The following is a 15,646-nucleotide window of genomic DNA, read 5'->3' as shown; positions in this document are numbered from 1 at the left end:
TTTAGGCTGGGCGCGGTGGCTCAAGCCTGTAATCCCAGCACTTTGGGAGGCCGAGACGGGCGGATCACGAGGTCAGGAGATCGAGACCATCCTGGCTAACACAGTGAAACCCCGTCTCTACTAAAAATACAAAAAATTAGCCGGGCGTGGTGGCGGCGCCTGTAGTCCCAGCTACTCGGGAGGCTGAGGCAGGAGAATGGCGTAAATCCGGGAGGTGGAGCTTGCAGTGAGCCGAGATCGCGCCACTGCACTCCAGCCTGGGCGACAGAGCGAGACTCCGCCTCAAAAAAAAAAAAAAAAATACACTTTAGGGGCTGGCACAAATCTGATTAGAGACACATATCCATACACAGGGGAAACACACATAGACTCAACAGCAGCCATGCAGTTCCAGAGACACATGAACCTGACACAATCTCTCTCATCCGTGAGGCCACAGCTTGGAGGAGCCTAGTGGCCTCGGGAAAAGTCCCAATCCTGAGGGACCCCCCAGAGATTTCCATGGTGCTCCGGTCCACTGATCTTGGGCCTGGGGTGATCCAAACACCACCCCAGCTCCAGCTGTCTTCTACCACTAGAAGCGCCAAGAGAAGCAGAGGTGGCTGGCACTGGTCAGTCGGAAGGCACGATCAGACCTTGGAGGACTTTGCTGGCCTGCCTGCTAGCCCTGCTCTTGTTGTGGAGAAGGAAGCAGATGCGATTGCATCACCCTGTCATTGGGCACCGCTGACTCCAACATGGAGGACACCAGGGAGCAGGGCCTGGGCCTGTTTCCCCAGCTCTGATCTTGCCCAGAACCTCTCTTGGCTTCATAAACAGCTGTGAATCCTCCCCTGAGGGATTAACAGCAATGATGGGCAGTTGGGGGGTTGGGGGTGGATTGTGTCCTCTAAGGGGACAGGTTCATCTGAGTAAACATAAACCCCAACTTGTGCCATTCTTTATAAAATGATTTTAAAGGCAAGAGGTGTGTGTGTCAGGGGGTAGAGGAGATCCTTAAATTAGATTACCTGCATGCCTGCTCTCCAGTCTCATTCCTGGGTCAAGACTCAGATTTCCAGCTCAGCAATCCATCAGCATTATACAGATCCAACCCACCCTCACCCCACCCATGCAGTTTCTCCCAGGTGAAGCAGTCCCTCAGTGAGGACTGTGAATGAATCCTCAGGAACCCCCACTATAGGAGCCTCAAACTGAGCTCCACGGGAGATGCTGTAGACTGAGAACTTCCCATAAATGATACCCACAGGGAATGTTTAGATTTAGAGGTTGCACAGAATTGCTCCACATCTGGGAGACCAAAAGACAATCCTCTGGAAGGTGTCTGGCCTGAGCTCCCCTGCGGGGAAATCAGGATGTCAGAGAGATCCTCTAGAGCCTGCTGCTCTTGCTATTGCATGACCCCTCCCTGGCACCAGAGCCTCCCTCCTGGATCCCTCCCCTGTCACTCGCCAGCCTGTAGTGGTGCTTGCTGCAGCCCTCCCTGGTTGCTTTATTTATTTATTTTGCACCAACAGGGTTGCTGCAGACTCATTCTTGCCTGGTTTAAAAAGAGAGAGAGAGGAAAAAAAAAAAAAAAGGAGAAATGCTTTCTGGCTCTTTTCTCCACCTCAGTCTTGGCAGCAGCGGCCGCAGCAGCAACAGCAGCAGCAGCAGCGGCAGGCAGCAGCCGGGCAGCCAGGCAGCGGGGGTTGAGGCACACAGGGAAGGTGCAGGGGCCTGAGGTGCAGCTCGAATGGGACAGGGCCCCCAGCGCTGGACAGATGCAGTGCCAAACTTGATGCCACCTTCCAGCTTCTCCGGTAAGTGCCCGCACCCTCTGTCCCGAAGATGCAGCTGCCCTTTTCCATAACATTCTCAGAGACAGGCCAGACTAGTGTGCCCCTCAAGGCAAGAGGGTTTGGGCCCCCACCCTGCCAACAATTAATCCTGGCCCCATGGAACTTTGAGGGGGAAACTCAAATATCCCAAGTACCCCTGAGTGGAAGAGCTCCAAGGAGACCTCCCTTCCATCTCCCCAGTGCTCCCCTTCCTCTGGAAGGGTTTTTCTCCACAGCCAGTGTGGATCTTCCAGAAATATTTCCCCCAGGAACCCTCTACCCACACAGTTCCCAGTCGTCAGTGAGGTGTGCTTTAAAGAGGATACAGGATACCCAGGTTCAAAAGTGTCTCTGGACTGCCACACAAAGAAGAAAGCTCCCTACCCTTGAGGGGGTGATGCCCTCAAGAGTCATGTCTTGGTGATGTCCCCACCCCACTGAAGGGACAAAAAAGTGGTTCTGACATCTCTCTTCCTGCAAAGTGGCCGGGAGCCGGTCCTGCAGCCATGGAGGTTGACGAGGGAAGTTTGTGATTAAATTAGCCACCTTAGAAATAAAATAGGTTGCTCCATCTCCCTCAGCCCCTGGCCCAGCAGGCTTTGGGACTCAGGGGAAACTCACCGGAGCAGGAAGGAAGAAAGCTGGGTTACGTGCTTCACTGCACTTTTGCTGAATGCAGAGCAGAGGATGGGCAGGAACTGCAGCAGTAGTGATGAAGAGCTAGCTGTCAGATGGACTTCCCAGAACAAGCCCAGGGAGAACAAGGGAGGCTGGGCCATCTTTCCCAGGAGAGCTCTGGGCATGCCACAGAGACCTGTTAGGTCAGGATGGGGCGAGAGGAGTCTGCTCTGCAGTCTTTGCCCCACGTTATTCTTTCTCATCCCCAAGCCTCAGACCAGTTTTCTGCATCCTTCTGCTCTTTTGGCCTCTTTCTTTAGTTTTCCAACTAGGACAATCCTCTGAAGTGGCTGTAGGATAACCACTAGAATGATCCTTCCAGGGGGTGGAGAGTGGGAAGGAAAGGGGAAGAAATGACCATCTCTTAAACTGCCTCTCCTAAGTTCCACATGAGAAAAAATAGGGCATGTAGTAGAAAGCTGACCCTGTAGAGCTCAGAGAGCCTGAAGCCCTCAAGCCCAAAGGTGATCAGGATTGCTGCTCAGGAGAGACTCAGACACCCTGTCTCTGAGAGAGCATCTGTGGGATTTTGCTCCTATCTCTGTAGACATCCCTTGCCAATTCCAGTACTTCCCCTCCCTTGGGGTCCCTGTTGACATCGAACAGGGTGAGTCAGGGGCCCTCACCACCTAGAGGGCCCCTTCTCCTCTGTCACCTCAGCCATTGTAGTCAACATCTTCCTGAGAGTTTCCAGATCCTGGTACCCAGAAACTGACTATAAGTCTAAAGGTTCTGCACGCTGCCTGTGCCCAGATATCTGCTGTGCCAACCGAGGGCTCCCTTCCTCCCCACCCTACAATGCTCTGTCAGATGCTGTCTCTCCTCACTTATCTATGCTCCCTGGTTCACAATCTGTCTCTTGGGAATTTCTCAGGCAGCTCAGGCCAAAAGGGACAAGAGCTCTCCCTCAGATCCACACACTGGACCAGAATCCAAACACCATTAAGGAGGGATATGAGGGAAGCCCAAGACTGAAGACCAAGCAACAGAACTCAAAACCTGGGCATCCTTTGGGTCTCTCACACACCCCAGCTTCATCTGTAGTGGAGAAGCAGTTGCCCTTGGGCTCTTGCAGGGTATTCCCAGCTTCCCAGTCAAGTGCCCCCTGCATCCTATGCCACAGCTAATGTACAGCTTGGCCATTGTCCACACAGGCATTTTGGGGAGATTGGATCTTGCTAGTCCAGGGCTCAGGCCCTGGGCCAGGCTGGAGAAGGGCTCAGCATGGGGGTGGAGCTGAGGCCTGCATGTTTCCCAGCCTTGGGTGAGCTAGTCAAGGTAAGGACCTCTCCAGTCAGGACAGGGAACTCTGGGCCAAGGACATGATCTCCCTGAGCCTTAGGCAAAGCTATGGGTACATAACATGAAAGAATAAGGGCGAGCAGGGAGGGACAGAGCAGAGCTTGGGGAGAGTAGATATCAGGTAGAAGGGACCTGAGATACTCCTGGATCTCACAGACATCGGGAAACTCCAACTAAGTCAGAAAGACTCCCTGCTGTTCCCTGACCCATTCCCATAAGTCTTTCCCCCACAGAAATCAGGCTTGGCTAGGGTTCTATGAGCCAGTAAGCACTTGGCTGGTTATCCAGGGCTGGAAGAGGGAGGAAAGCAGAGATTCCCCAAAGAGAAGCTCCAGGAAGCCCCAGGGAGGTGGCACACAATAATTCTTCCTGGTTCTGTGCCCTACTTGTTGGCAATGCTGAGACAGATAGCTCAATTTCTCTCCCCTCTAAGAAGGGCCAGGAAGTCCAGGGTCACCATCATCTGAAGCCACTTTCCAAAAAGGGTCGTGTCATCATCTGTTCCAGGACTGAAGAGGGAATGGATGCGGCCACAGCTCCAAAGCAAGCCTGGCCCCCATGGCCCCCACTCCTTTTCCTCCTCCTCCTACCTGGAGGGAGTGGTGGCAGCTGCCCTGCTGTGTGTGACTGCACCTCCCAGCCCCAGGCTGTGCTCTGTGGCCACAGGCAACTGGAGGCTGTACCTGGAGGACTCCCACTGGACACTGAGCTCCTGGACCTGAGCGGGAATCGCCTGTGGGGACTCCAGCGGGGAATGCTCTCCCGCCTGAGCCTGCTCCAGGAATTGGATCTCAGCTACAACCAGCTCTCCACCCTTGAGCCCGGGGCCTTCCATGGCCTACAAAGCCTACTCACCCTGAGGCTGCAGGGCAATCGGCTCAGAATCATGGGGCCTGGGGTCTTCTCAGGCCTCTCTGCCCTGACCCTGCTGGACCTCCGCCTCAACCAAATTGTCCTCTTCCTAGATGGAGCTTTTGGGGAGCTAGGCAGCCTCCAGAAGCTGGAGGTTGGGGACAACCACCTGGTATTTGTGGCTCCAGGGGCCTTTGCAGGGCTGGCCAAGCTGAGCACCCTCACCCTGGAGCGCTGCAACCTCAGCACAGTGCCTGGCCTAGCCCTCGCCCGTCTCCCAGCACTAGTGGCCCTAAGGCTTCGAGAATTGGATATTGGGAGGCTGCCAGCTGGGGCCCTGCGGGGGCTGGGGCAGCTCAAGGAGCTGGAGATCCACCACTGGCCATCTCTGGAGGCTCTGGACCCTGGGAGCCTCGTTGGGCTTAATCTTAGCAGCCTGGCCATCACCCGCTGCAATCTAAGCTCGGTGCCCTTCCAAGCACTACACCACCTGAGCTTTCTCAGGGTCCTGGATCTGTCTCAGAATCCCATCTCAGCCATCCCAGCCCGAAGGCTCAGCCCCCTGGTGCGGCTCCAGGAGCTACGCCTGTCAGGGGCATGCCTCACCTCCATTGCTGCCCATGCCTTCCATGGCTTGACTGCCTTCCACCTCCTGGATGTGGCAGATAACGCCCTTCAGACACTAGAGGAAACAGCCTTCCCTTCCCCAGACAAACTGGTCACCCTGAGGCTATCTGGCAACCCCCTAACCTGTGACTGCCGCCTCCTTTGGCTTCTCCGGCTCCGCCGCCGCCTGGACTTTGGCACTTCCCCGCCTGCCTGTGCTGGCCCCCAGCATGTTCAGGGGAAGAGCCTGAGGGAGTTTTCAGACATACTGCCTCCGGGGCACTTCACCTGCAAACCAGCCCTGATCCGAAAGTCAGGGCCTCGATGGGTCATTGCAGAAGAGGGCGGGCATGCAGTTTTCTCCTGCTCTGGAGATGGAGACCCAGCCCCCACCGTCTCCTGGATGAGGCCTCATGGGGCTTGGCTGGGCAGGGCTGGGAGAGTAAGGGTCCTAGAGGATGGGACACTGGAGATCCGCTCAGTGCAGCTACGGGACAGAGGGGCCTATGTCTGTGTGGTCAGCAATGTTGCTGGGAATGACTCCTTGAGGACCTGGCTGGAAGTCATCCAGGTGGAACCACCAAACGGCACACTTTCTGACCCCAACATCACCGTGCCAGGGATCCCAGGGCCTTTTTTTCTGGATAGCAGAGGTGTGGCCATGGTGCTGGCAGTCGGCTTCCTCCCCTTCCTCACCTCAGTGACCCTCTGCTTTGGCCTGATTGCCCTTTGGAGCAAGGGCAAAGGTCGGGTCAAACATCACATGACCTTTGACTTTGTGGCACCTCGGCCCTCTGGGGATAGAAACTCTGGGGGTAACCGGGTCACTGCCAAGCTCTTCTGACCTTTCCTTCCCCAGTGGGGAACCCACCAAGTCCGCTTCAGATACCAAAGGGGAAGACAGAACCAAGGCTGCTTGAACCAGAACCTGGTCCTGAGCAGCACCGCTCTCCCGCACCTCCCGTCTGCGTTGTGCCAGCAACTAGCGATGCCTCCTGCCAGAGAGTCTGCCTCCTGAGCTTTTCCAGTCTGACGATAGCATTGTCATTTCTTCTCTGAGGGTCCCAGGGAGCTGCAGATACAGACCCCGTCGTTAGTCCAGCCCTCCCTTCGTCCCCTCCACACACAAAACAGGAAACATAAAGCTCTAGTCAGCTAGTTTAACCACTAGGCTTTCTTCACACACGCCTATATCCTTTAATAACCAATTGCCAACCACAGCTATAAGATTATTTCAGAGGTGGGGCTGGGAAGTGCCACTTGCTCCTTGGAGTCTCTGTTTGTCAACCTGGCAGAGTCCCTTTCTTTTCTGCTCCCCACCCCAACCCTGTCCCTAGGTACAGGATTAAGAGCAAAGGACCCTCAAGCCACAGAGAAGAGGATGGGGACAGAGTGTGGGATGGGGAGGACAGACCACACACTGCACTGTGTTTGCATGAGCCTCTACCACCTTCCTCTGTCTGCCAGATCATTAAACCTGCTGCCAAAGGGCCACAACAGTAGCAGCCAAAGCTAAATGTCATATCTGGAGTTTTCTTTATTTCAGTCTATTTCCTACCCTCATTTCTGTTATATCTCCCCACTCCTTCTCTTTCTGCTTGCCCATTGATCATGTGTCCCAATGGCCTTGCCTCCATCTAACCTGCCTGACAAACAGGGTAAGGAGTGCCCCTCCCACCTCCACTCTCCTCACCCCCCTACACCCCCACCCCCATGCCTGGAGGGATCAGCACTCCTAGCCCTGGTTTCAGCCTCAATCCTTTCCTTTTCACTCCCCATCTCTGGAACTGGAGAAGGAGCGATCCTCCACCTTCCAGGGGTTCCCTACATAGAAATTCCACCTGAGACACCCAGCTGCTGCCCCTCTTTCCCATTTCTCCATGGCAGCTCCCATCATTTTTGTGTCACAGATCCCTAGTGCCCTTGGGGAAAAGTCAGAACTCCAAGATAATGACTAACAAACGCAAGAATCCGCAGTTGTCAAAGGAGAGAGACCCAGGACACTGCAGAGACTAGGCTTGGAGGAACAGGGAGGAGGGCACAGCAGGCCGTAGTGAGAAGTGGAGGGAAGGGGGAGCAGCAGTAACTGCCTGCCTAGTTAATTTCCACCATCCTTCTGCAGCTTCCTCTGGTTCTGTGATTAGTGTAGCCCCAGTGGGAAGCTGTCTCCGGGTAGAGGTCACTGATTTACAGAGACCCCCAGATGGGGAGGTGGAGTGGGAGGTGAAACTGCTGAGTACCACTGACTGTGCTTCAAATAGAGGGCAAAGCAGAGCCCAAAAAGAAGTAGAGATGCTGGAAGCTCAAGGTACAGAGCAACGGCCTCAGCATGACTGGAAGGGAGGAGTGACAGGGAGAGGAGAGGAGTGGGAGGAGGGACTGAGAAGGGAAGAATCACGTGGCCCCAGGGAGCCTTTCTCCGCAGCAGCATCTGCCCAGCGTCCTTAGTTTCCTCCCACCCACCACTACACCAAACCAGATGCAAGCATTGTGAGCTTTCTAGTTGATTCCTGCTGCTGTTGTCCTTGCTCTGAGGAGACTCCACTCATTAGAAGATTCCCAGCTCAAACTGCCTGACAGGTGAGACACTCAGCACCACTGAGGAGGTGAAACTGGACTTCACAGGCAGGCCGCTCTTTAGTGGGGCAGAGATAGGAATATGGGGGTAGGACCAGAGGTGAATGTGAGAACCAGGCAGACAGGAGAGTGAGGCTGGAGAAACTGACCTGCTTGAGAAATGAGTTTCCCTGAGCCTGCAACCTCCCACCCACCATGCACACACAACTCAATTAGCATCCCAGCAACTTCCCCTTCTTTAGTGTATAATGTACCAGATAGATTTCCTGGGGCACAGCCCTCCCCCTCCTTTCCATAACCTTCCACCAGCAGCTTATTAGGTTGGGACTTGGGAGTCAGATGCTGAAGGTTCTCACTCTAGTTGCCCTCTCTGCAATGCGGAAGCAGCAACGCTGTTCAGAGAAATCTTCTCTGGGAAGCCCCTGACGCAGTGGGGAACAGATGACTGTCTGGCGCTGGGACATGCTGCTGCCCAAAGTCTCTGAAGTCTCAAAGACTCCAGAACAGAGCTACCCAACAGACGTAGAATCTAAGTCACATATGTAATTTCAAATTTTCTAGTAGCTACTACATTAAAAAATCAAAATGAAACAGATACATTTAATTTTAATACTTATTTTATTTAACACAATATACCCAAACTATTATCATTTCAATATATTATCAATACAAAAATCAATCATAAAATATTTAACATTTTTTCCTATTAGGTCTTTAAAATCCATGTATTTTTTACACTTATAGTACATCTCAACATTGCAATTCAGTTACTAAATTTTCACCAGAAAAATCCATATTTAGATTTCATACAGGTCACTGTTGAGAAAGTAGATTCACACATCTAAGTTTTTCCAAACATAAAACATTTTCTGATAACTGAATCAAATATGTTTTAAATTTTAAATTAAAATTAAATAAATTTAAAATTCCATTCCTCAGCTGTACCACCTACCTTTACAAGCATTCAATAGCCACATGTGGCCAATGGCTACCATATTGGACAGCAAAGCTTCAGACATCACGACCTGGGGCATAGACTAAGGTCTCCTTGGCAGTGGTGGGTGGACAAAGTATCCCTCAAGAAACACATTTAATCTCAAGGAAATGCCTATGGAGTTAGTCCCACCACAGCCCCTTTGTCTCCTTTCACAGCTTTTCCAGAATACTTTTGAGGGGTGAAGCACATTCATGTAACAAGCTTACTATGATGAGTACTTCCACAGCTTGTCCAAGCGTTAGCATGCCAGTCCCTCATCTTACCTGTTGGGAAGACTGCCCTCAGCTCAGCTGTGACAGCACAGGCTGCTGTGTGTGTGCTGATGAGTGTGCAAATGCAGCCAAGGACATGAGTGGGTGTTGTGTGCAGAAGTTTTGTGGACCATGTGCAGGGATGTATGGTGCCACACCATGGGGACAATCTAATGGAGGTTCTGCCCAGGGCGGGACAGCAGTTCAAAGAGAAGAACTGCATTTATTGAGGGCCTATTCTATGTCAGTGGCTTTATATATATTTTCTTATTTAATCCTTACATCAACCCTATAAAGTAGGGAGGCATCTTAGCTGATGAAACTAAAGGTCAAATAGAGTAAAGTGCGCAAAGCTAGTTAGTAAATAGTACCTAGCTATTTGAGCTCACAGCTGTCTGACTGAAAACTCCCCCTTTCCACCACACTGCCATCCTCACTGCCACGCCCTCACGGCTCTCTCTCCCAGGGCCTTTCAGTTGCAGGACATGACCTGTAAGAAAGGGGAAATTTTCCAACCCATCCACTCTGAACTTTCAGGGGGGACTGGGCTCAGTTATTGGTCCTCACCTTCTTCATTAACTCAAATGCACCTGATTCAGGAGGTTGGGGTTTTTCTTTGTTTTCACTCTTTCCTCTCTCCGAATGTCCTTACAGCCTCTGCCTCAGGGACTGGTAGAAAGGAGCAGAAATTCCAGGGAGCAAATGGACTGCAGTGAAATGCCTGGCTTCCAGCAAAGGATTCTCTGAAATGGAGGCTTCAGATTTCCTAGTTCTTTTCTGGGTTCTAACCTCAACAACCTCCGAGGTTAGAGAGAGGTTGCACAGATTGGTGGAACAATCTGTGAGCTATTTCAGATTGGAGAAGAATTTGACTCTGCCTACTTTCCGCCCATCCCTGCTTGACAGAACCTTTCTGAGGGTATTCCATCCTGCCCTCCTTCCACCCCTCTCTCTTCCATCTCAGACATGGTCTCACCTAAGCTGAGCGAGAACTCTGGACCCAAAGATCCTGTGGCACCATCTCAGCACTCCACATTTCGGTCCCCGATACAATCTTTCTCTATTTCCGATTTCTATTTCCTGTGCTGTGCTGGATCCCTGATTCAGGAGATGAGAGCCCAGCTAAGCAATGATCCTCAACTTTTTTGAGTCACAGACCCCTCTGAGAATTCCTGATGTAAGCTATGAACAAAAATGTTTGTAAATTGTCCAGTTATTCTGAAGCTATCACAGACTCCACAGAATATAGGTTAAGAAATTCTGCTATAAGAAGCCACAGGTTGCAGGGGAAACTCTGAGGCCTCAGGCCACCTTTGCTCCCCAGGGTCCATTAGAGGCAAAGAGAAAAGGCTGAGAAGGACTACAGTTCAAAGTGGATGTTAGCACAGGTAAGAGCAGGTATTAGAATGAGCCCAGCAAGAAAACACACAAAAATGCTCCAGCATTCTCTCCACCCCTGTCCCCTTCTCCCACCAGCACCCATCTCAGGGAGACTTTGGGTGGAACTCTTGCTGTAAGAAGTCAGTACGGTGGTGACTCAGACTGGAAAGCATCTGAACCCAGGGACTCCTGGGTCCTGTTCCTCCAAATTGCTTCATAAGGGGAATTAAGTAGGAAGATACAGCTGGGTAGTGGTGGTCAGAGAGGCTGAGGAGAATTCTCTCCTAGGGCATCTGCCACAATTCAATCCGGTCTAAAGATGGAATAGTAGCACCAGCGTAAGTGAGGACACTGAGGCTCATGCTCCCAGTCACTGTGGTTAAGAGGCTTAAGTGGGGAGGAGGGGGGTGACTCCTACGATGGGCAACAGGAGAGATGAGTGCTGTTTTTCAGACTCAAATAGCTGAATGGCACTTGAATGGATCATTCGTATGTTGTACAGGGAGGGAACTCTGTGGGCAGCCAAGGCTCTGGAGCCAGGCTCCTTGTATTTCAGAGCCCCCCTCACTGCCCAGATCCCTAGCTAAGATCTACTTTCCTGCTTCAGTTTATTAAAGGGAACACCTGCTCACTGAACCCTCTGGGCAACCCAGACCTTATCTTAACTCACTCCACCTAATGCCTCCCATAGCCTGTTCAGAACACCCTTCAGGGAAAGAGAATAGACTCTTAGGACTGGAGATGAGAATAAAGAAATTTCAGTTCACTCAATCCCAGCATCTCACAATTCAATCTTTCAATCCTGATTTGGGATCTGAGAGGAGAAATGAGATGACAAATCCCAAATGTACAGTGACTTGAGGGTGAGTTTGGCATCAGCTCACTCAAAGTTATTTCTTCTGCTCCCCAACCTCCCTACCCAGCAAGTTAGAATTCAATCTTATTTTTAAATAAGATAAAATAAATCTTATTTAAAAATAAGATCACGGTGGCTCACACCTGTAATCCCAGCACTTTGGGATGCTGAGGCAAGTGGATCACTTCAGCCCAGGAATCTCAGACCAGCCTGGGCAACATGGTGAAACCCCATCTCTACTAAGACAAAAGTTAGCCAGGCGTGGTGGTGCATGTCTGTAGTCTCAGCTACTTGGGAGGCTGAGGCAGGAGGATCGCTTGAGCCTGGGAGGTGGAGGTTGCATGAGTAGAGACCATGCCATTGCCTCAAGCCTGGGCAACAGAGCAAGACTCTGTCTTTAAAAAGAAATAAATTCCTCTTGTGGTTTATCTATAAACTGTAACCCCTTTTTCAGACTTCATTTCCTCTTTTTGCCCATCCCACCTTCACTGGAGCTAGAAGAAGATGGACCCATAAAGTAGGCCTGTATTTTTATATAAACACTGGACACATTCTTCCTTGGATTTGAACTACCATTTTGTCCTTTTTAAAGTAAAAATAGCTATGGCAATCAAGGCACTCAAATACCTAGGAATAATTTTAACAAGAAGTATGTAAATTCTACATAATGAAAACTAAAATTCTACTGATGGGGCGCCAATGACTTAAATGTATAGGAAGACTCTATATCATACATTCTCCTTTATATAATCTAAAAATATGTGATTCCAGTCAAAATAACAATAACAGAATAGAAAAGTAAATTATGGTTCAATATAGCCCCACAATATTATACTACACAGTAGTCAGAATGAAGGGACTAAAACTATACACAATATGACTGAATCTCACATAAATAATTTGAATAAAGGAAGCCAGACACAAAAGAATACATACTCTGATTCTCTTTACATAAAAAGCAAGAACAGGCAAAATTAGTTTATGATATCAGGAGTCAGAAGAGTGGTTGTCCTTGAGAAGAGCAGTGACTGCGAGGGAACACACAAGTGGCTTCTGGGGCACTAGTAATGTTCTGTTTCTTGATCTGCTGCTGTTTACACAAATGTATTCCATTTGTGAAAATTCATCAAGATATATACTTGTCATTTGTGCATTTTTCTGTATGTATATTGTAAATTAATTTTTTAAATTGTGGTAAAAAAAACATAATGTACACAATTTAAAAAATTTTTAAATGATCAATGGAACAAAATGAAAAAAATCCAGAAACAGACCCAAATACATATGGCAATGTGGTATTATAAAGGTAGCGTTCAAAAACAATCGAGAAAACATGGGTTATTCAATAAGAAGGATTTGGAAAAAACAGAACCAAGTTGGATCTCTATCTCACACCTTTACACCAAAATAAATTCCAGGTGAATCAAATATTTACATATACAAAGACACTATCAAAGTACTTTTCAAAAAACATAGGACCTTTAAGAATAATCTTAAGTAGTGGGAGACTTTTCTAAAAATTATATGAAACACAGAAGTTGGCCAGGCACAGTGGCTCACGCCTGTAATCCCAACACTTTGGGAGGCCAAGGCGGGTGGATCACTTGAGGCCAGGAGTTTGAGACCAGTCTGGCCAACATAGCAAAACGCTGAGTCTGCTAGAAATATAAAAATTACCCAGGTGTGGTGGTACACGCCTGTAATCCCAGCTACTGAGGAGGCTGACGCACAAGAATCTCTTGAACCTGGGAAGCAGAGGTTACAGTGGGCTGAGATCACGCCACTGTACCCTGGCCTGGGTAACAGAATGAGACTCTGTCTCAAAAAAAGAAAGAAACAAACCCAGAAATTATCAAATAAAATACTGATAAATTCAATTACATAAAAATTTTTAAATTTTGCAGAGAATAATCATAAACAGGCTAAGGGCAGGGGCTCAGGCCTCTAATCCTAGCACTTTGGGAGGCCAAGGCAGGCTGATCACCTGAGGTCGGGAGTTGGAAACCAGCCTCAAAATATACAATATACATAGAACAAACTGGGAAAACGGAAAATACTTGTTATATGTATAAACAGTATACATAGAACAAACTGGGAAAAGGGACTTTTTTTTTTTTGAGAGGGAGTCTCGCTCTGTCACCCAGCTTGGAGTGCAGTGGCAATCTCAGCTCACTGCAACCGCCACCTCCCCAGTTCAAGCAATTTTCCTGCCTCAGCCTCCCAAGTAGCTGGGATTGCAGGCGCTTGCCACCACAACAGGCTAAGTTTTGTGTTTTTAGTAAAGACCTGGTTTCACCATGTTGGCCAGGCTGTTCTCGAACTCCTGACCTCAAGTGATCAGCCTGCCTCAGCCTCCCAAAGTGCTGGGATTACAGGCGTGCGCCACCGCACCTGGCCGGGAAAATACTTTTAACTTATATACAAACAGCAAGTATTAAGAAATGACCCTATAACCAATAAAAATATGAACAGAATAGAAAAACAGAATTTACCAAAAAATTGCCATGTAACTATATTAAAAGATGCTCAACTTTACTTATAAGAGCAATGAAATTTTATCTTGCAATGAGATAGCATTTACATGATCAGATTGTCAAAAATCAAGAAGTTTAACAGCACCAGTGTGCTATCAAACAGGTTCTTTTCATACATTGCTGATGGGAGACAAAATTGGTAAAATTTCCAGGGAAGGCAATTTGGTAATACTAACTAAAATCATTTTCAAAAATTGCTGGTGGGATGAAAATTATAAAAATCTGTGTGGGAGGAAGGGAATTTGCAAAATTTTATCTATCCAAATGAAAAAACAATGCACACACTTCTTTAACTTGGCACTTGCATTTCTAAGTATTTATCATACAGATATGCAAGAAGGAAATGAAGTATCCTTGCATATCAATAAAATGTTAAAGGACTGGTTAAATATACCTTCATATGTCCCTCAGGCACACTCCGAAACTATCACTATGAGGCAGATACGTATATGCTGCTACGGAAAGATTTCCAGACTGTATCAAAGAAAGTTGCAAAATAGTGCGTATGTTATTAACTGGGTTAAACAAAATATATGTGTGTATATATATACACTGTATATATTACACATATACACACATTAACTATAGAATATCTTGTGAAAATTTTCACAAGAGACTGGTAACCCTGGTTGCCTTGAAGGAAAGAAGATTTATTCACTATAATAACCTTGTTTTTTCTGAATTTTGTGGAATGTAAATGCATTACTTATTCAAAATGCATACACATTTTTATATTAATAGAAAGCAAAACCTGAAGCCCAAAGGCATCTCCCTAATTGACAAAAGATACAACCTTGCGTTCTTTCAGCAAACGTTAATTGCTCATCACCTGCCAGGTATTGTGATGGAAGCTAGTGCGGAAGATCCCCCAATGACCAGGAGCACCCGACAGCTGTCCCCAGGGTGAGCCCCTAGCGCGGGGCGGGGACAGGGTGGACCGCGTAGGGCGCAGGGTTGGGCTCGCGAGGCTCCCTGCCGTGCGGAGGCGGTAGCAGGACCCAACCGTTCCTAACGGTCCAGGGACCAGGATAGCGTCTGGAATAAAATCTTCCAAAGCAAACTTCCGCCTGCAGAGACCCGCTCCCTTCCTCGCTCCCACAGAAACGCCCCCCGCCACCCCGCGGCGTAGGCCTTCACGCTGTCGCCTCGACTCGTTTCCTCGAATCCCCAGGGAAGGGTGGGCCCCTGGCGCCCCTACGGTCCCCTGCCCCCTTACCACTGCGGTCGGAGCTCGGGTCTCACTCTCCTGCCGCTGTTTCGGGCCACACCTTGTGTCCGTGCCTCCGCAGAGGAATAGAAGAGTGGGTCCTCGCTCTCTGCGGCGCACCGCTTGTCCCTTCACCTCCTCTCCATCTACAAAGCCTATTTCATGTTTTCCAAAAAGAAAACGTTTTCTGTGTCTCTTGAGTACTCGTCGCCATACGCGGAGCCAGACTGATCTACGCAAAATATCGCAAGAGAAACAACTAATAGAGCATCGCCCATCATGAGGCTGCTCTCCCGATGGTCACTGAGTTGTGTTGTGGCACTGTCTTTGTACAAAGACACCAATTTTGTGCGAACGGTGACACGCATGATTCAACGCTCTCACGCCTAGGTCCCAGCAGCATGAGCGCCGATTTTCCCCCGAGGGTTAGAAGATAGAAAACTCTTCGGTAATTGGCCTTAGAGGTGGTCTGCGAGGTCTCCGGGAAGCTTGTAATTGGCTGTTTAATTCTCAGCAGGTGCGGTCTCAATTAACAACATCTGCTTTTCCTGGATCTTATTGGCTGACAGGGTGGGCCTGCTTTGGA

The 15,646-nt window shown here is 49.2% G+C and overlaps 1 protein-coding gene and 1 long non-coding RNA gene across 3 annotated transcripts; one reads left to right on the top strand and one right to left on the bottom strand.

Annotated features, from left to right (window-relative positions):
- The first annotated feature begins 310 nt into the window (after positions 1-310).
- LINGO4 (leucine rich repeat and Ig domain containing 4) lies at positions 311-6,775 on the top strand. Of its 2 annotated transcripts, none has more exons than XM_025400871.1 (2): positions 311-1,802; positions 4,308-6,775. In XM_025400871.1, the coding sequence occupies exon 2, from the start codon at positions 4,321-4,323 to the stop codon at positions 6,100-6,102; it is 1,782 nt and encodes a 593-aa protein (XP_025256656.1). In that variant the 5' UTR covers positions 311-1,802; positions 4,308-4,320; the 3' UTR covers positions 6,103-6,775. The 2 variants fall into 2 exon arrangements, with proteins under 2 accessions (XP_025256656.1, XP_025256665.1); XM_025400880.1 differs by having other exon boundaries at positions 1,756-1,821; positions 4,318-6,102.
- A 7,877-nt stretch (positions 6,776-14,652) lies between these two features.
- Positions 14,653-15,570, bottom strand: LOC112612354. The gene is made up of 2 exons (XR_003116849.1): positions 15,070-15,570; positions 14,653-14,888 (listed from the first exon to the last, which is right to left on the bottom strand). It is a non-coding gene; the product is annotated as an uncharacterized LOC112612354 (long non-coding RNA).
- Positions 15,571-15,646: the final 76 nt, after the last annotated feature.

This window comes from Theropithecus gelada, chromosome 1 (assembly GCF_003255815.1).
Source record: "Theropithecus gelada isolate Dixy chromosome 1, Tgel_1.0, whole genome shotgun sequence".
Classification (NCBI taxonomy): Eukaryota; Metazoa; Chordata; class Mammalia; order Primates; family Cercopithecidae; genus Theropithecus; species Theropithecus gelada.
This window is presented reverse-complemented; position numbering and strand designations above follow the sequence as displayed.